General features: G+C 45.1%; 7 protein-coding genes across 7 annotated transcripts; 2 read left to right on the forward strand and 5 right to left on the reverse strand.

Annotated features, from left to right (window-relative positions):
- Positions 1-289: 289 nt before the first annotated feature.
- I203_107012 (uncharacterized protein) lies at positions 290-3,255 on the reverse strand (the record flags this gene model as incomplete). The annotated part of the gene is made up of 8 exons (XM_019145099.1): positions 290-364; positions 443-2,020; positions 2,104-2,196; positions 2,268-2,433; positions 2,521-2,630; positions 2,700-2,810; positions 2,882-2,995; positions 3,085-3,255. 8 exons carry the CDS (start codon positions 3,253-3,255, stop codon positions 290-292), a joined length of 2,418 nt encoding a protein of 805 aa, XP_019004918.1.
- Positions 3,256-3,884: 629 nt separating this feature from the next.
- On the forward strand, positions 3,885-4,426 carry I203_107013 (uncharacterized protein; the record flags this gene model as incomplete). The annotated part of the gene is made up of 2 exons (XM_019145100.1): positions 3,885-4,286; positions 4,370-4,426. 2 exons carry the CDS (start codon positions 3,885-3,887, stop codon positions 4,424-4,426), a joined length of 459 nt encoding a protein of 152 aa, XP_019004919.1.
- A 547-nt stretch (positions 4,427-4,973) lies between these two features.
- On the forward strand, positions 4,974-6,467 carry I203_107014 (uncharacterized protein; the record flags this gene model as incomplete). The annotated part of the gene is made up of 1 exon (XM_019145101.1): positions 4,974-6,467. One exon carries the CDS (start codon positions 4,974-4,976, stop codon positions 6,465-6,467), a length of 1,494 nt encoding a protein of 497 aa, XP_019004920.1.
- Positions 6,468-6,763: 296 nt separating this feature from the next.
- I203_107015 (uncharacterized protein) lies at positions 6,764-9,183 on the reverse strand (the record flags this gene model as incomplete). The annotated part of the gene is made up of 13 exons (XM_019145102.2): positions 6,764-7,036; positions 7,108-7,154; positions 7,251-7,351; positions 7,580-7,622; positions 7,725-7,857; positions 7,927-8,015; positions 8,074-8,150; positions 8,215-8,248; positions 8,326-8,344; positions 8,419-8,640; positions 8,725-8,807; positions 8,879-8,994; positions 9,065-9,183. The coding sequence occupies 13 exons, from the start codon at positions 9,181-9,183 to the stop codon at positions 6,764-6,766; spliced, it is 1,356 nt and encodes a 451-aa protein (XP_019004921.2).
- Positions 9,184-9,242: 59 nt separating this feature from the next.
- On the reverse strand, positions 9,243-9,731 carry I203_107016 (uncharacterized protein; the record flags this gene model as incomplete). The annotated part of the gene is made up of 5 exons (XM_065518118.1): positions 9,243-9,271; positions 9,349-9,405; positions 9,459-9,494; positions 9,562-9,589; positions 9,672-9,731. The coding sequence occupies 5 exons, from the start codon at positions 9,729-9,731 to the stop codon at positions 9,243-9,245; spliced, it is 210 nt and encodes a 69-aa protein (XP_065372848.1).
- A 900-nt stretch (positions 9,732-10,631) lies between these two features.
- On the reverse strand, positions 10,632-12,964 carry I203_107017 (uncharacterized protein; the record flags this gene model as incomplete). The annotated part of the gene is made up of 4 exons (XM_019145103.1): positions 10,632-10,909; positions 10,980-11,098; positions 11,168-11,379; positions 11,450-12,964. The coding sequence occupies 4 exons, from the start codon at positions 12,962-12,964 to the stop codon at positions 10,632-10,634; spliced, it is 2,124 nt and encodes a 707-aa protein (XP_019004922.1).
- Positions 12,965-13,393: 429 nt separating this feature from the next.
- I203_107018 (uncharacterized protein) lies at positions 13,394-19,815 on the reverse strand (the record flags this gene model as incomplete). Its single annotated transcript, XM_019145104.1, has 4 exons — positions 13,394-14,252; positions 14,324-14,955; positions 15,021-19,121; positions 19,180-19,815. The coding sequence occupies 4 exons, from the start codon at positions 19,813-19,815 to the stop codon at positions 13,394-13,396; spliced, it is 6,228 nt and encodes a 2,075-aa protein (XP_019004923.1).
- Between the last annotated feature and the right edge of the window lie 280 nt (positions 19,816-20,095).

Here is a 20,095-nt window from a genome sequence, read left to right on the forward strand (position 1 = left end):
AGGAGATGATGACCGTTGTGACGAAAAATAATTGTAGATCGTTAGAAGAATGCATCACATTAAATCATATCACTTGTATAATAGTAGTATGTCTGAGAGAAGAAGAAAAGAGGGAAGATTCGATAATATACCTATGACATGAATGACAATGACTTGATCTCCACAAAAAAAAACTAAAATTACATTTTCTTCATCTCCTCTCTGACGAAGAAGCAGAAGAAACAGATATCAATTGCCGGACAGCACATCCTGTCCTATTCAATGGATATCCTCGAATACCAGCTACGATCTAATCCTTGTGAAATTTATGCCAATATACACCAGCAGCTACCAAAACCACTAGCACAGTGAAGACAGGAACAGGCTGTACATATCGAGATGGAATGCCATCAGCAAATGCTCAGCTGATAAAATCAAAATCCAAAGCCAGGTTCAGACTCACCCTTATCACCTGAACATCTTTCTTATCTTTATTCTTTCCAGTAATCGATCCACTCTTCGTTCCCACCACATCGGTCTCATCACCATCTTTCAACGTCGAAACGCTCTCTCTACCTGATTCAGAGGAATTCGAATTCGAATTATCTTTATCCTTTCCCTCAACATTGTTCAGGTGTGCAGTCCTACTTAAGCCGGATCTTGATGATTTCTGATTCTGCTTATTCTTCTTATTCCTATTCTTCAATCTCGAATTTTGATTCTTCAAGGAAGCGCCGTTGATCAAAGGTGGATTATCAATGAGGCCAGATGAAGTACTTTTCGGTGTTGACGATCCGCCATTATTAGTTGTTGTATCAAGTGATGTCGAGGCTGTAGGATCAGATACGTTCTGCAGAGCTTGCACGGCCAACAATGCTTTCTGACTTGATCTCCTTCGTCTTGATTTCTTCGATGTATGCAACGAAGGCAATTTATTTGACCCAATGGAATTCGAGCCATTACCATCCGCCTGCCATCCATCTAACGACAAAACTTCGTTCGGTTGTCTCTCCCCATCGTTCACATCATCTTCTTCGTCGTCGTCATCTAGCTCATCTTTACTTAGACTTTCGTTCAGTTCCCTTTCCTCTTCTTCCTCATGAGCTCTTCTCGAAGCTTCTTCCCATTCTCTCACCACCCCTCTCAGTCTTTCTCTCTCGTGATCCCAAGATTCTCTTTCCTTCTTCCATCCTTCTTCAAATTTCACTTTCCATACTTCCCATCTCTGTTCGGCCTTTTCAACTTCCTCTGCTACCTTCGATGCCATACCCGTCTCTAGCGCGCCTACACGTTCAGTAAGCAGTTTGACAGCTGACATAGCTTCGGTATGTTGACTTCGTAATGTCTGAGATATCGTAACTGCTTCTTGGATCTCTGCCGACAAAATCGCTATCTTCCCTACCAATTCGGCATTCTGCTGGATAATCTTGGTCTCGGGTGTCGAACCAGAGGTAGTAGCGGCAATACCATTCGGTTGGGAAGTTTCATCGTCATCATCCGATTCAGCATCTCCATTGAGATTGGTAGGTTCAGGTGTCCTAGGTCTCTCTATCCCATTTCTATCCCTATCTCTTCTCGATTCGGGACCTTCCCTATCTGCTCGACGTCGATCTCTCACTCGCTGTTCGGCCTCTTCATTATCCATCAAAGTCATCACACTCCTAGCGTCATCATCATCGTCATCATCATCATCATTCCTCCTCGTTAATGGTCTACCTCTACCGTGAGATCCACCATTTAGGATATTCCCTCCACTGGCGAGTAAAAGGTCCATCTCTCTCTTAGATTCTTCCATTTGCTCCCTCATCAGTGATATTTCGCTTTTCACTGACTCATGCTCCTTCAGCTGACCTTCCAGTAGACGGATCTTCTCCAGCTGCGATCCCAATGAACTTTGAGTTTCGATTAATTGGTTCTGCAAAGCTATGAATGCAGCTGCCTGTTGGCCGTGAGGTCCAGCTAACGCAGCTTGAGCTTCGGCTGAGGCGGATCGGAACTGTGGAGGGATGAATTGAGCAGCTGATCCGTTTTGCGATGGAGGCTAGTTCGGTCATCCAAAATTAGCATATCTACATGTTGAACCTATACTTTGTCGGAGCAAGCACATCAAGAGAACAGACTTACCAGTCCTCCGCCTAAAGTGTCCTGAATATCGGTAAAAGCAGTAGCCAAATTCTGTAATTCTGTACCGGTCTCTTTACTTGCTCGAAGTTCGTTCTAAATATGGTATAAGCATTCAGATCGAATCAGCCAGTTTTACCAGTCGGTCAAATGCCAATCAGACTAACCTGCAATTTCGTTAAAACATGATCGAAACTCAGACCGCTAGATTTACCACCGCTGCTCATTATTGCAGGACCCATCTGGGATAGCTGGTTGTTGACATGTCCATTCTGCTGAGGAGGCAAACGTCTTACGCCACGTGTATCTTGATTCTGATAATTTACTAACTCCCTGATAATTGGACAACACGTCAAGTCAGCGATGACTCTGAATAAGCAGAATCCCCAAGCGTGGGAAATATGACTCGACTCGACTCACCGAGCACTCAATGCTGCATCTTCTGGACCAAATACACAATACACCTTGGCAGCGACTTTATGATGTACTATAGTTCGATTATCTTCACTGACAATGTCGATACCGAATTCCTAACCATCATGGCAGTGTGTCACTATCACCACCAGCACTTGTGTAGTGAATGGTCCGAATTGACTCACCACCTGATCCTCATTTTTCAATTCAAACGGCTCACTCTCCACACTTTCCGGACTCAACCTCTCTCCATTGATGAAAGTTCCGTTGGAAGATCTCACGTCTTTAATGAAGATCTATAAAATTGATCGTGCGCCACCAAAATCAGCTCAAAACTCCAGGTATCATGAGCAGCTGATAGGCCCACCTTTCCACCTTGTTCCCATATTTCAGCATGCAACCTTGACAACACTTTACTATCAAAGTAGGCATTACGTTCTCCAGGTACGGTCTTGGTATTTGTCTGACGACCTATCTTGATCTGAGATGAAATATCATTCACCAATATCAGCATATATCGGTAACGATTTCCGTGAAATACGAAAGCTCCGTAAATATGACTCAACGTACCCTCTGTCCCTCTGGTAGATGGATCATCTTCATGACGAAAGTATCTTGAAGAGGCCAGAGATGAAGACTTGGGAATGGCCCACCCCATAGTGGCTGAGCAGGACCTGCTCCCCCTTGTCCTTGGAGACTTTGGTTCTGGTTTGTATACGGTTGTGAAGGGTGCTGCAACATGTTGAATGATATGGTGGTAAATCAAATAGCCAACGGTATATCTTTCTGCTACTATCACTACCACTTTCGTCTTCTCTTGAGGCCTCCCCAATGTGTCGGGTGGTTATCGAACAAGCTGAGCTGCCTGGTCAAGGTATATGGGAACGATCGAGAATTGTCGCCCTGGCGTTATCCTGCGAGTTGGTTGGGTCGATTGCCCACCTGTCAGTCCTTCGAACAGACTCTTTTTCCTGATAGCCTTCTTCTGACGGAAACGAAGATCGAGGCGAGGCGAGAAGGCGAGGTTCTGATATTTTTTATGGTGTGATGCTGTATGTGTATAAGCCTGGTATATGACCTCTCTATGTATGCTGTATGCTGTATGCTGTATGCGAGTATGAGTGTGAGTGTGCATTGAATAGGGTCATGTCCATAGACGTCGAGTGACGTGCATGATTCCATGCTTTAGTTTATCTGTCACCCCCACTTAGCACATGCCGTGTCACAGATTCATTCGTTCATCTGGATCATCTCCCTCCGACTTTTTCATTCTTTCCATTTCTTCGTCATACCACAAACATCACATCTACTAGTTCATCTCATCAATCCCATCCATCCAACGCATACACATACAATTCCAATCAAACACAATGGTCGTTGTCGTCGAAGAAGTAAGGGACGAATCCGCCCCAGAGGTATCCACAAACTTGGGTGAAGGTGAACACGAATCCGATTACGAGACCGAGTCCGAAGTTTCTTCAACTTTCTCAGACGATGAAGATGATTTCAACCCAGATGACGAGACTTTGTACGAGAGATTAGTGGCTTTGAAAGATATTGTTCCACCTCAAACTCGATCTTCGCTGTACAGTAAATACAAGTCTACGACAAGTTGGGCTCTTTGGTCGGTCCAATCGACCGGTACTTTAGCTTGGTGGATATCTACTTCTGCTTTATTGGTTGGTCTCCCACTCGCATTGGCTATCGAAGATGAGACTAGGGTGGTACAACAGGAGAGAGAGATGCAGATGCAATCGCAAGGTCAACAACAGGTGAGTTGAGTCATTCCAAAATATACATCATACATCTCCATCTTCTTTATCGGACACCTTGGCTAATTATGCCATTCACTTAGCTCCTCGGTGGTCCTCAACAAGGTCAACCCCAAGGCGTTCTCCCTCCTGGATTCTAGTCGACGAATTGAATGAAGAAGAAGAAGGAAGAATAGCAGGTCTAGAAGGGAAGCAGAGAAGGTTCGAGAAGACTGTATGATTTGGACATCATCACTTTACATAGACACATCACTGCCGTCTGTGATATATCTCACCCATCACCATCACCATCACTACCACTATCACCATACGCAATAATAGCGATACTGACATGTATCTCTTTCACCCCTCTCATCATCACGGTCTGAATAACACCCTCGTCCTCTCGCTGTATCAGTGCCACAGCCTGAGAAAACTCCGTGAACCCACGTTGCATCCACGTGAGCAGGGCCATCGGAGATGAGCGACTGAGATCGAAATCACAACATCAAAGAAAAAGCAACCTCATCTCATCATTTCTGTTGCTCTACATACCACACAAGTAGACAGAATTAAATCTACATATCATGAAAGGCGTGCCAGCCAAATAGCGTAAGCTCTCGGTCATCCTCCATCTCATTCTTGACCCCTTGCATCAATGCATATAACCTTTGCCAGCCCGATAGCAGTACCAGAACTCATCTTACAATGACCACCGCACTTTCATCTACCCCTCCTCCATCATCCCTTCCACCAGTCCAACGACTCCTTCACGAACTCGGTTTGGTTTCACTATGGAACACCGGTCCAGACTCATGGCTCGTCCTGATCTCACGTACAACGCGGATGTTTGCCTATGGCTCCAACGGCATATTCATCGCTTTATTCTTCTCGTCATTGGGATTCTCCGATTTTCGGATAGGCGCATTCATGACTTTAACCCTTCTAGGCGATGTCATCTTGACGGTCATCCTGACGCTCATTGCAGACAGGATCGGACGTCGGAATATCTTACTATTTGGTAGTCTAATGATGGTATTATCTGGATTTACTTTCATCTACGTTGAGAATTATTGGATACTATTATTAGCTTCGGTAGTAGGAATAATCAGTGCGACAGGAGGAGATTTCGGACCATTTAGAGCTATAGAAGAATCGATCTTATCGCATACTACCGCTGGAAGCTCAAAGACAAGAAGTGATGTCCTGTCATGGTATGTCGTCACTTCGGCTTTAGGATCGGCAGTAGGGACGGAAATTTCTGGGAAAGTGGTGAATTGGTTAAGCAAGAAGGAAGGTTGGACCGATGTCAGAGCATATCATGTTATGTTCTGGCTATATGTTTTGAATGGAGGGATCGGGGCGATATGTGTGTTATCGATGAGTGACAAGACGGAGCTGGCTAGCTCGGGTACTACCAAGCAACTAGAAGATGAAGAGAGGGAATTGGAAGAACAAGAAAGGCTGTTAGAAGGGGAAGAAGGAGGAGGTAGATTGTCCACCTCGACTGTCGAGCATATCGCATTGAATTCTTCTTCAAACGCCCATACGAATACCGACATCAAGCCTGGGGCTCCAACAAGCTCAAAATGGTCTTCGAAATTCTCCCAGATCAGTCCCCAAACTCGAGCAGTCATGTACAAGCTCTGGCCATTACTTGCTGTCGATTCCCTTGCAGACGGTATGGTAGGATACGCTTTGACTACGTACTATCTCGCCCAGAAATTCCAATTATCCAACGCGACCCTGGGAGATATCACCAGTATATCATATTTCCTCGCTGCTATATCATCCATTGCAGCGGGACCACTGGCGAATCACTTAGGTTTAATCAATACGATGGTGTTCACACATGTTCCATCGTCAATTGCTGTTCTCTTATTCCCAGCTCCTGACTCCCTAGCTTTGACGATAATCCTTTTCTTCATTCGGACTGGCTTGAACAATATGGATCAAGCACCTCGAGCGGCATTCATAGCTGCTGTAGTACCCTCGGACGAATTGACGGCGGTCAACGGTATAACCAGTACTGTCAGAACATTAGCGTCGACTGCTGGACCTACCATTACGGGATGGCTGGCGGGAGGTGAGAAGTTCTGGATAGCTTATGTGGCCGCGGGAAGTTTACGATTGGCATATGACTTTGGACTATGGGCGTTGTTTGTGGGGATGAAGTTAAATCAGCAGGGTGGGAGGGACTAGTCAGAGTCAGTGTTTCGATTGCAGAAGTACATGCCAATATTTATATTAAGGGTCAGGCCAAGATCAAAACCCGATTTCAAAAGATAAACTCTCCTAACATCACTCCTTAACGAAATTTGTCATGCGCTTCTGTCGGAATCAGGAAATCATGTATTCAATAACCATGCATTTTCATGTATACTTAAAACTAAACATTCCTTTTATGTTTTTTTCGAGAATACGTCTTCGTCTCATGCTCCTAAAACCTTCATTTCCAGTCAAAATACTCTCACTGCTCCACTTTCTATGTGCTGTGCCTACTCGATAGTAATTGCCGTGTTATTTTTACCAGCCTGTCCATCAAGATCCCCCATTCTCTCCACCCTACTTTCTTCAGGTTTATTCTCTCCCATCAAACTACCGATTCTACCCAATCCATGTCCTCTTGAACCCTTGTATCCATCTCCGCCTTGTTTCCTTCTCGCCAAAGCTTCCTCTTTCATGTATTTTCTAATTTTGACCGATTCCTTCACTGGGTCTACACCTGGCATATACATCGCGTCGATCGATTCGAGTGGTACCCCCGCGGTCTAAAAGGAATCATATATATGATCAGTACTGCATATGTCACGGTATCTTCCAGATGCTGAAGAGGACTTACTTCAGGGCAGAATAACCATACGAGTGGAGCGTAGGCGAAATTGAATACTATCGACAATCGATCGCAGATGAGCACGTACAGTTTTGAGGTTCTGATTGACGAAACAACAAGACGTTGTGTGAGGAAAAGGGGAGCTGACTCACCGGCAAATACGAGAAACATCCCCCAACCGATTTGAGAAATGGCGATGGGCGTTACTTGAAGGATGACAAAATCGAATAACCATTGCAAGGCAACACAGAGACTGGACAAGATGAAAGCCGCACAGGTGCACAGTCAGCTATTGCGAGAAGGGAGGATATAGTAGAGAGGGAGACGAAATAGGGCGGCTGTGGCGGGAAATGACAAATATGGAAATGGGAAAGGCTTTTGGGTGCCTCCGATAAGAATAAATCGTGATTGAATCGTTCAAAACAAGGTATAACCTGCTCCAGACCATGAAAAAAGAACAAAGAAGGATTGAGAAACTCACCCTCCACCTTTTGCACGATAAGTTGTTGAAAGAATCTCGTTACCTATGCAGAAAATCCAATTTCTTTACTGAGCTTCTGTCCACTTGCCCATCTTGCTTTCTGTGTCGATTGTTCCCTCAAGAAAGATTAATTTTCTGCACTCACTGTAGCACCAGACACCAGCCATCCATCCCCAAGTAAAAAAGCTCTGATAAAGGAAGAGACAGACCGTTGCGACGTATCCTGCAGGTTTGGTATTGACTTTGACCATTGCGGCGAGGATGACCATTGTGATTCCCTATTTCCGCCACACCTCGGCTGGGTCAGTGATGAAGATACATTCATTTGACGATGATGCAGTCCTTACCATACAGATCGCTGTGACCATAAAGCAATTTCTCCTACCTGCTCTTTCGATAAGAAACCAAGTCAAGAAACTAGCCATCAAAAACCAGACTGTGTCGTGCCTCAAGTAGGTCAGCATGGGATATTTGGGATGTGTCAGCAAGCTCACCTTGTAGGAAGCCTGACATTAGCGTTGAGAGATGTTCTGAGAAGCCGACTGAGCCTTCGAAGATTGTTGTGAGATAGCTATTGGGGGGAACAAGCAGGATTAGCTGCAGCTTTCGTTTGGCCGCACGTGAAGGGAACTCACAAACTTAGAACCGTAGACCCCGAGAATGGTTGAGCTGAATACAAGAGGACATGAGTATGTCCAGATCAGCCCTGAAGTATATTAGGTCGGACTAAAAAGGATGTGACTTACCGATTTGGATACAGCAAGCCTGTAATCAGTTTAGCATGATAGATCAGCATAGTTCGTACCAATTGATCTAGCTGATGTCAATGCAACACCCACAGTGAAGACTCTTCGTTTCTCCCTTGGTCCATCATCATTCTTCTTCCAAGTGAACAGGTCTGCCCAGCTGGCTCCATGTTCCTGCTCGAACGTAATCGCCCTAGTCATATCTTCGATCTGTTCATTGACCAGAATATTATCCTCTGGTCGATTGAGTAAACAACTGACGACGGTTCGAGCTTGATCGTATTTCCCATGTGCAATTAGCCATCTCGGAGATTCCTATACTTCCAAACAGAAATCAATCAGCTCCCTCTGACCGTAACGATCTTGGTGGTCGAGGGCGAAAATCCGTCGTGAACATACAGGCATGAAGACGACCATGAGAGCCATAATTGATACACTGATAGTTTGAAGTGCGAATAATAGTCTCCAAGTGATATTTTGAGCTACAATGTTGTCAAGGCCCATTGAAACATCAGTGAAGAGCCATTCAGAGAACGAAGGTTGGTAAACTCACTTGGGAATTGTTGAAGTAAACCATATCCAGCCCAATAAGCGATCAATTGACCGATGATAAGGAAACTTAACGAAGTGCATATGACAGTACCTCTCAGTTTGGCCGGTGAAGTTTCGCTATAATCAGTTATCCAAAAAGGACTGAATCAGCACCACCCATGGTCCATCGGGGTACAGATCAACTCACTTTTGCCAACTTGGTAAAGTTGATGTGATTCCACCCAAACCCAATCCAGCAACCATCCGTCCGACGATTAACATAGCTGTATTTTGAGCTGCTACCTGGATGACGGAACCTATGATCATCGGTACGGTGTATATGAACAATAATGCTCGTCTTGAGAATCGTTCTCCGAAGAGGGAGACTAGTAAAGCACCGGCGAAAAGCCCAGTTCTACGTACGATCCGAAGAGACAGTTGAGTCAAGTCAGTCTGCCAAATTTGATCCAAGGAGGGGGAGTTGTAGCTTACCGAATAGACTGGTAACGGTACCTTGCATGGAAGTACTGAGATCGAATTCTCTCTCGACTGTGATGGATCCAAACAGTCAGATTGATTGGCGGACGGTACAGTACACTTACAAGCTGTGGTAGTGATGACGGCACCCAGAATGGCATCTTTTTAGGAAGTTATCAGCATCAGGTAGATCGTACTGCATACCAGCAGATCAGTCATCACACTCACCATCTAAACCGAACAAGATCCAACCCATCTATAGAATGAGTACCAATTCCATATCAAGGTCAATGTCCGTCGGACTCACACGGTCTGAAAGATGTTGGAGCTCAACTCACACCAGCAGCCAAAGAGATAGCTACGGGGAAATTGTTACCCCTCAGACCTAAATATGGCATATTGAATGGGAGTATTGATTGGTTGATAGGCACCCTGTTATTTTTGGAAGGACTGTCGGTAGATTGTTGACTGTTGAGTGTCCTTAATAACAATTCAAATAGGCTTAATGCGATTATTGTATGATGCTTCTTGAGAGTCGTCAATATTCATATCAAGTCTACTTGAGTATTTATCTGATCATCTACCTCGCCGTCAACACACCGAACTAACCGTTCTAGCCCGTCAAGTACCGTCTCCAAGTTATCTTTAGAACAGCATCGACATGCAATGAACACATATTCGATGGAAAGAGCTGAGGCCCCTTGATTGTCCCTCTGGGGTGTCATAAGTGATCAGTCGTGAGGCTGTATTACGATGAATATCTGTGAAGGGTCCCCGGTAAATCAAGGATAATTGACGAATAACTAGGATTATTAAGTTAATTTAGTCTATCCCAAAATGTGTATTCTCTGCGAGTACAAGCCTCATTCTCGTTGTCTTTGGCCTCTCCGAGGAAATTTGGGCTGTAGAGGCATTGCGAATGTTAAAAATAGAACTTCCGAAGGATGATGGTTCAGGATAACCGTCATTTCGGCACGATAACGTTTGGAGTCAAGTTGATCGAAACCGATCCGATCGGCTCGAATGGCCGATACGCAGTATACTGCTCAATTCAATAGGAAATCACAAGCAAAGCAATGGAGAAAATTTGGTGGAATGCTCTCAGTTCGATGATGAATCTATACCACTCCGTCCGGCTGGTGAACCCTCTACCAGCTTCGCTTGTACATCATGTGATACATATTATAGATCCTCCTTTTGACAATTGAAATCTTTCCATTGCTATATGCTATATGATATTCTATCAATCTATTCAGAACTAGAGACCTACAACCGACATATGTTCATTCCCTCGCAAACTATGATAACCCCAAAGGAGATTTCACCGTATCTCTCTTAGTTCTCAATCCAGCAGCTTCTTCCTCAGCCTCTTTCAAACCACCTTTGCCCAGTCCATGCATCCATAAAGCGATTTTCACCCATCGCGCCCTGATATCCATACCGTACTCGACTATACCCAGGGTAGTATTCCAATATGTATAGTCCCATAGGGAGGAGACGAACCGACGTAGGATTGAGAAGGAGAGACCGGTGTTGGATAAAGATTGACGAATCGATTTGATACCGGCTTGCCAAACTGTTCAGATGAGACGATTAGTACATCAATTTTTCACGAAGACATGAATGAATTCAGTCGTAAGACTCACCAGCTTTAGCGCAATACCTAGCAACAATGACGAAGACCCTATTATGACCATGGGTGGTAGCCAGACTCTGATCTAAAGACCGTTGTAAATCAGATAATTTGAGGATCATCAATAGACGTCTACGGACGATAACCGGCGTCAGCATGAATTCACAATATCCAAAGAACAGAGATCATGACACCACTCACTTCGGAACAGTCCTCAAGAGCTCAAATATCGATACGATCAAATCATCTCTTTCCATCATAGCCGCTCTCAGCTTCCCGACTTGATCATCGCTCATGGACCCTGTGCCTAGCTCAAGTAGAGAGGTAGGTCTACTTCCAGATCCATAAGTAGGATCATTCGTTTCATCTGCCATGTTGATTTGACCGGTGATAGCTGATTCGAGGAATGGGTACTAGAGACAAGAGACAGAAATTAGGTCAGATATTCATGATACAGAGTAGAGTAGAGTAGAGTAAACTTACCATATCTTCATCAATGTTTCCAACCAATTTAGCATAATATCTCCTTTCCTCCGTTGTCTTCTTTGAGCTTTTCTTGATCAACGATAACCAGAAATGGGCATAGTTGACCCTGAGATCATCAGGTATATCAAAATATTGACCATGATCCAACAGGCATACATCAAAGTTGAAAGGACTCGATGATGATTTGGCTTTAGGTCGAATCAATAAATTACCATGATGAGGATCCGCATGGAAATTTCCATTTATATAAACCATCTGACTGAATATCCTCGATAATTCTTGTGAAACTTGATTTCTATCAATTCCATTATCTTTCAAATAAACCAAATCATCCACCCTTGCACCTTCGATGAATTCCATTACCATACATCTTTTTTCCGCCCAAAGTACTTTCGGTAAATACAAGCTCGTCTTTCCTTTTAAATGTTTGAATTCATCCCTACATCGTTTAGAGTTCAAAGCTTCATTCGTAAAGTCCATTTCCAAAGGTAACATATGGTTCATCTCTTCTCCTAACCAACTGAATTCAAAATCCGGAAAGATATATTTCACAAAATGAATTGCGAAATTCACAGTTACCATATCTACTTTTGCGAATTCTTTCAAATCGGCATGTTGAACTTTGACTGCGACGCTTTCGCCAGTTCTCCTATCTATCGCTCGATGTACTTGTGCCAAAGATGCTACTCCTATGGGATTAGGTTGAAAATCTTGAAACAAATCATTTATACCTAATCCCAAATCTTCTTTTAACATCTTATCGATATCTTCCGTGGGAGTAGGAAAACATTGATCCTGTAATGGTGTCATCGTCTGAGTCCATTCTTTAGGTAGAACTTGAACAGCAGCAACATGTTGTCCTAATTTGACGTAAATTCCTGAATTCTTCTTTAAAGCTTCCAATAATCTCGTAGCACTTCTAGTATGGCAATCTTTCCTTGCCTTTCGACGTATCTGCTTTTCCTCATCTGTTAAATCCCTTCCTGGTGCGCCCAGCTTTTCCTCAGCAGCGAATACCTGCTTGTAATCCCATACATCTAGTAGGACGGCTTTCATCAGTCTTGCACATCTGACCGCAGCCATGACGGTGTGTCGGAAAGGCGAGTAGGTGTAGTATAAGATTGAGAGTAATGTGAGGACGAATAGAAGGTTCCGCAGGCGCCGTATACGACGTCCAGATTTGGAACGAGGCGGACGCGAAGGTGAGGGACCAGTAGAGGCATGGCGCTGTTGAACGATATGATAATGGCGTGGGGAGGATGAGGAGATGAAGTGACTATGAGTTTGTTGAGAGATCGGAGCTGTAGTGTTTGACCGACGAGGCAGACACACTCGAGCTGTTGACAGGGCATTGATGATATGTCTTGACGGTATCGATGACAAGGGATATCGACCAACGCCGGCATGAAGCTCTCTTTGGCCATTGAGTACCTTCGATGCAGTGCGTCGGATCGCGCGTTGAAAGGCCCTCTGAGAGAGATTTGACGAGTTCGCGCCGAGCAGCGAGAGCATTTTGTGAGACTATGGCCCAGCGGAGGAAAGATCTGGTCAATGGTAATCGTATGGTCAGATGAGATTCAGGATGAGATTCAGGATGAGACTCAACATTGATGATTTCACTTTTCCACTTTATCGGAGCAGACCCGTTCGAAGGGAAACGTGATCTCATTAACCATCTCGCATAAATGGATAACTGAAATAAGGGCAATCATCTCAACATTGTAACAATGCTATCATATCTCAGAGGATAGATGGATAGCATGCACATGTATGCATAATACCAATATCGATCAAGATCATATAAAGTATAGATAGTATAATATGAAGTATATATGTATAAGCACAAGTACCCAAAAAGCATCAAGAATTCATGTCCCATCGTATATCGTAAAGCGAATCATATAAATCGTTAATAACAAGAAACCCAAAACAAACATTTCATTACTTCTCCTTCTCCTTTCCCTTTATGGACGGACCCATAATCCCCTTACCTTCCCAGCTGTCCACCAGACTCTTGACACTGCCACTTCGTTTCTTCTGTATCTGACCCAACTCTTTCAGGTTCTTCTCAGAGATGGACGCAGTCATCTTTCCCGAGGTAGAAGTGTGATCAGGGAATAACCTGGCGATAGCATCGGATCGCTGAGATATCGGTGGGTTCAATGGCGGGTAAAGCCTTGTGCTGCCTGACAAAGATGATGATGATGATGAGGTTATAGATAAAGATGGGAGGGACGTAGAATGGGTTATACTGGATGATGTGGTTGATACGTATTTCAAAGAAGATGACGGTATCGACATTGGTTTAGAGAAAGCTGGAGTATTTTTAGAGAAATTGGTGGAAGCAGTCTTTGACGTTGAAGCAGTAGTCAACCTAGGTGGTGGAGGCGGAGGAGCAACAGGTGTCCACCTGGATGAAGTTGGATGGGCAGGTCTAATCTCCCTCATTTGAGTAGTGGGCAATACATCCTTTTCTGTCTCTTTACCCTTATTAATCGAAGACGTTGTATTTAAAGCGGAAGAAGAGATTTTCGATTCATTGGATGTTCGGACCGATGAATTCTGAGCTTTCGATTTACCCCAAACAAAACCTAACATCCTCTTAATGGTTGAGGGCGGTTCGACAGCGTCTTTCGTTGATTTGGTCATCATCGGAGTTTGAGGCAAAGTAGGGACATTTGGTCGGATTCTCTTGAGAGCCGGAGTTTGCAGATCTATGGAAGTAGATGTGGATGCAGTCGAAGAGGCAAGTTTCGATATTCTCCTTTGGATAGCTTGTACTCTCAATACCAGCATCTCTCTACATTCAGAGTAAAACACACAAATCAGTCAAAGCTGCCATGAGCAAGCTATTTAGATTGATGGACTTACCTGTCCCAATTTCTTCCATCTTTCTTTTCCTCGTCCAAAAAGTTGTCCACGACACTTTCAATATCCCATTTCTTTACGTGTACTTCCTTGGGCGTACCAAACGTACTTCTCCTAGCCCAAGCCACGAGTCCACCAGGTATAGAAGGTATCGGCGAAGCTGTCGGAGATTCAGTGACGGGGAGTTTCTTGATTTCTCTTTCTTTTATCCATGTCTCCTTCTCTGCCCTGTACACCTTCTCCAATCTCTTCCACTCTTTCACTCCCCATCTTTCTTCCTTTTTTTGAGTATCATCCTCATTCTCAATCGTTTCATGAACAGATACAAGATCTCTTTTCCTCTTCATTGGCGAAATTACCTTTCTAGAATCGGGTCTAGGCGTCTTGACGAATGCTCCTGGCACAGGATAATCTTCAGTCATAAAGCTCATAATTGACATCTCCCTTTCAGGCCTCATCATGCTCATCGATCTAGATCGGGATCGGGATCTTCGATGAGATTCAACAATTTCTAATTCAGCTTCATGCAGTAAATCCCTCTTTTCTCGTTCGCTATGTGAGGTTGATTTGGTGGAAATCGCAAGATCCTTTTCTTCAGATCTCGGTAAGATACCATGTTCGATATATGCGTGGTTCTACCATCACCCAAAATGTCTGGTAAGCATTCCTTCAAACATGGGACAAGCAGGGGGATACTCACAAGTTTCAATATCGCTGCAGCTCTAGCAGCCGCTTTCGGATCCAAGCTAGACACTTCTACTACCGATTTGAACGAATCATCTCCTTCTCCATCGAAATGATCATCGTCCGCTACGGAGGCAGAAACAGCAGCAAGCTCGTCATGCAATGATCGACGGGGTTTACGGATCACTACAGATTCTTCACCTTCTTCTCGGTTCACCAGATTCGGGGGGGAAGACTGTTGCTGAAGAACGGGAGATGATGCTTCTTCTGTCGTTCGCGAGGAAGGTACAATCTGTTGAGAGAGCTTTGATGTGCCGACACGATGCAAGAGCGTACGTTCGAGCGAAGTGACGCCCTCAACTTGAGTGGTCGAGTTGGCAGATTGGAGGACCGAAGGTGGAGGAGCGGTCTTGGGAGTGGTGAAATCAACGTTGAGTTGAGTTGTCGATAGAGCAGGATAGACTGATGGAGTTGAAGGTCCAGCAATAGGTGACCGGGTGGTTGATCTAGCCCTGATCTCACTCGGTCCTCGTGACGGTGTACATGGTCGTTCACGTGAGGCAGAAGATGAACTCTGCCTTACAACAGGAGGGATATCAGACTCGAATGGTACATCTTGTACCACATCTTCGGAGTCGGATTCAGCTTCTAACTTGATCATTCCACGTTCCACTAAACGAAGGACGATCCTTTCCGGTACCTCGACAGGTTCAGGTGAAGCTTCTTCGGACTGTTGAGCATTCTCCTGCGCCAATGAATTATCTTCGTCTTCCGTCTCCTCCGCTCGTTCTTCTTCCTTCTCCCGGTTCTCCTCCTCTGATTCTCCATCAGACCTATCCCTCAGAGGAACTTCATATTCTTCAGCCGAAAGATTCCATGCGGAATTATCCGCTTCCGCTGTGACATCTCCTGCTGCCTGATCTTCTTCCTCCTCCTCTTCTTCTTGTAAGCTATCTTGGAATTCGCCACGTGTCGCGTTAGGAGCAGCGACATCATCAGCAACGTTATGAGAATTACCGTCGCCATCTTGTGAGACTGTCTGCGCTGGCACGGACATGTCTCGGTGAAGGACTTCTGCAGATGCATCAGCTCGAGCATTCTCTATCGTTTCTGGGTTATGAGAGACACCCGGGTCCTCTTGTTTGGTGATTGCAGGAAAAGGTGACAGACTCCTCAATTTCGATAACCTGCTCAAAGCTCTATCAGCCTCTTCCAAGATCGCATGACCTCTTTCCTGAGCTGAGAATACAGGTGTGGGAGGAGGTAAGGGTGATGGTGATCGATAGTTGGAGTAGGAGAATTCAGGTCGGGGTGTGAAAGTTAGATCACCTCGATGGTGAATGAGCACGAAAGGTGATCTGGGAGGTGGAGGTGATCGTAGAGAGGGTGGTTCGTAATTCGTTGTCGGAGGAGGTGAATGAACAGGTGTAGTTGATCTGAGTACAGGAGCAGGAGAAGGGGACGGTGTAGACGTTTGAAGTATTTTGATGTTTCCCACAGGTTGAGTCACTTCGGTAGGGATCTGTATGGCAGGAATCAAGGGTGATTGGAGTCTATCGTTCGACCTGGATATTTCCGTGTCAATAGGTTCCGACTCCCGACGATTTTTCACGTTTCCTTCTTCGTTCGCGGAAGCGACAGACACTGCATCTACAAGGTAGATTGGATCAGCGGTAATAGCACTCCGCTTGGCCTGACTTCTTAACTTACCTTGAACGTCTTGCTCAATCTCCTTTATTGCGTCCAGGTTCAATGTCATCTCCTCCTCTAATGGCTCGATGAGCTGATGCGCTCGCGCATCTGCCTCAAGAAATTCTTCCTCTTGATCTACTTCCTCTTCTCGATGAGCCACGGGCGTCTCGATAGTCAGTTCTCTTTGGGTAATCTCACTGGTTCCTTCTTGTACCCGCCTCTTAAACAGAGGTGACACCGATCGAGAGCGAGCTCGTTCCTGATTATCAAGTTGAGAAGCTTGTATACCCTCCTCTGAAACTTCCCAATCCAGCGAATCCATATCTTGAGTAACATCCCCGAATTCCTCACTTTCACCTAGCGAAGGAACATGATCAGATGAAGAAGTCCGAGATGGTATGTTGTTGTCCAGAAGTTCATTCGAGATACCCGGTTGTTGATGAGGATCTTCGACATTTCCCAACTCTTCATGGACAGGAGCGACATCTAGTACATTTGGAGTGAAGGATTGTTCGGTTGTGAGCGTGGGAAGAGTAATGTCGTTTTCTGATATCTCCCAAGTTTCACCACATCCATCTTCGATTTTGTTTCCTTCTTCTTCCTCTCCCTCATCAGCAGAAGAAGGTTCATCATGCAAGGTAGATTGAACGACTTGATTTAGATTTTGATCCTGCTCTTTTCGTAAGGCGTGCTCTTCGATATGACCAAAATCTTTCTCCGATTGCTGATCCATATCATGATTATCATCGACTATAGCAGTCTCCGCATGAGGCGTATGAGAAGAGGATTTATCTTCAGTATCTCGGGCGAATTCGATATCCTCTTCTGTGTTATCCCAATCACCACCTTCCATCTCTTGCGTTATATCCCCTAAATCTTCAGCAGCATCGGCGACAGGTGACGAGGATCTGTCATGGGGAAACTGAGGTTGAATAGTGATAGTATCATCATTGTTGTCGGTAGGTTCGATCTGCTCCGCTGATATCTCCCAATTATCATCATCCATCTCTTGAGTCACATCGCCCGCTTCCTCGATCATGTTACTCTCCTCGTTGCTGTCTGCTGCTTGCTGCGCAGGACTTGATCTTGATCTAATGACAGCTGATGAGATAGATTCTTCTACTGATTGATGTTGTTCCTTATCCCTTGGCGGTAGAATCGGGGTATAAGACCTCCCATCTCTGCTGTAACTTTCAATAGTCTTATCAACCTCCTCTTCCTCCTCCAAAATAGATTCACCTAATCTTCCTAAAGAACCTAACAATTTTCCAGAAGCATCTTTCTTTGATTTCATATGTATAAACGTATCTTCACCTATACCTCCCATCTCCGCATCCGAGCCATCATCAGACCAAGCAGGGCCAGTTCCGAAATCTAGATACCCCTCGCCCGGTGAGTCCATAGGAAGTAACGTAAGATCTTCATTCTGGCGGAAAGTGAACGGTGATGATACAGGTATCTGTCTATCATTTTTATTCCCATTGTTGAGAGATAATGATAATCCATTTCCATTCCTTATATTATGTCCAATATCATAATCATCACCTTCTTCACCCTTGAGTAATAACGGATCATCACCTGGACTGCCATGGATGGGTCTAGATAAGGTTCCTATCCTCCTACCGCTCAATGCTACATCCTTCGGTGTCTGAGCTACAGATCGCCTGCCTCGGGGTTTAGGAGTTATCGTATTGCTATTGGCTGGAACGGACGCTCGTCTATCATTTTGAGAAGTGGGCGTGGTGCGCGTTTTGGGCGAAGTAGGTTTCCTTCGTCCGACTGGGGCAGTTGACGGTACCTTCTTTGTAATCGTTGAACGAGAAGCAGCAGGGGTTGTGGTAGATTTTGCCGATCCTCCACTTGATTTTCTATTTCCTCCACTTGATCTACGAGACGTTTGGGACTGAGATTGGGATGGTGACAGATTTGGAATCCTAGATTTGACTATCCCTTTACTTTTCGGTCTCAAGGTTGCTGGAGTGGTTGACTTGGATGTGGATGCACAAGAAGTATTACTCCTCTCTCGAATTGGCCTGACAACTTCTACTCCGCCTGACTGTACTGGTACCGGTTGGCCCCGAGTGGGAGTCTGACCGGGTTGAGAAAGCCTAGGTGATTTCTTTCTCCTGGGGTTCGGTGAGACATCTTCTCCCAATCTAAGCGGAGTGTCCCATTCAGTCGTTATATGCCCTAAACCCAGTACTTCTGATAGTCCGGCGCCAATTCGTCGGGGAGGAGTGGGTGATGGTCTAGCTCGAATACAAGATATTCGAGAAGGTCCTGCTTGCGGGGTTGGTGGAAGAGCGCTAGGATATGATCCAGATTGAGATGATGGAGGGGTAGGCAGGCGAGATATGGATTTGCGAGCGATGCTGGCTGCAGCTACTGGATGTCTGATGGGTTGAGATTTACTTGGTGAATCAACCTGTAAATCAATCACTGAATTAGCTGTCATCAAGGAGACATGGACGAGAACAGCTCACTGAGATTTCCTGACTGTTTGCAGGAGTCACCAGGCCTCCTAATTCGTAAATACCACCTCTGACATCTTCCACATCACTATCATCCGTCAGACCGGATCCAGGAGAAGAAAAATTCATCTCTGGTGGTCGCATATTCAGCAGCAACGTATCGTCGTTGTTGTTGATCTGCATAGGTACAGATCGACGGGGTCCATATGGTGTAGATCCGGGTCGCGAAATGAAAGTGGGATTGGGAGATTGACCGATAGGCGACGAAGATGTGATATCATGTCGATAAGGTGTCGGCAGCCTATTTGTGGGTGACTGGGCGACGAATCGAGATAGTGCTGAGAGAGAGAAATCGTCGGTGGGTCGGGGTGTTAGTGAGGATTTAGATTTAGGCTTTGACTTTGACTTCATTGGACTGGGTTGAGACGGTGACACGATGTTCTCTTCTCTTTCGCCTAGCACAGCTCTCTTCTTCGCTGTTGATCCATTTCTTTTAGGTGACGAAGCGAGGCAAGCTGTTTTGCTCTTGACGAAAACAGGCTGGGAGGGACTACCACCTGAAGACCCTCTTGAGCTGGTGGCGGATGATGTTGATACTCGCAACAGATGCGGTGTCGTAGAATTGGGCTCACGTACGGTTCGGACCATTTCTTTGATGGCAGGTGGTGGGATGATGTGGGCGGTGTCTGGACGATGGTGAGATTACTGATACATGAGATCTGAGATTGATAGATGGTGATGTGCAGGGTTATGATCTGGTGTTGGTAGTGTAAACAAGAATGGATTGATTGATCATATTGTGAATGAGGATGATGATGCAGATGATGTTTGTGGTCACTGATCTCCATCTCAGCCGGGAAAAGGAAAACAAAACAAACGCGTTTCATACAGATTATCTTTAAATGGGGGTGACTGATAACTTATGAGA

Source organism: Kwoniella mangroviensis, chromosome 2 (assembly GCF_000507465.2).
Source record: "Kwoniella mangroviensis CBS 8507 chromosome 2, whole genome shotgun sequence".
Taxonomy (NCBI): Eukaryota; Fungi; Basidiomycota; class Tremellomycetes; order Tremellales; family Cryptococcaceae; genus Kwoniella; species Kwoniella mangrovensis.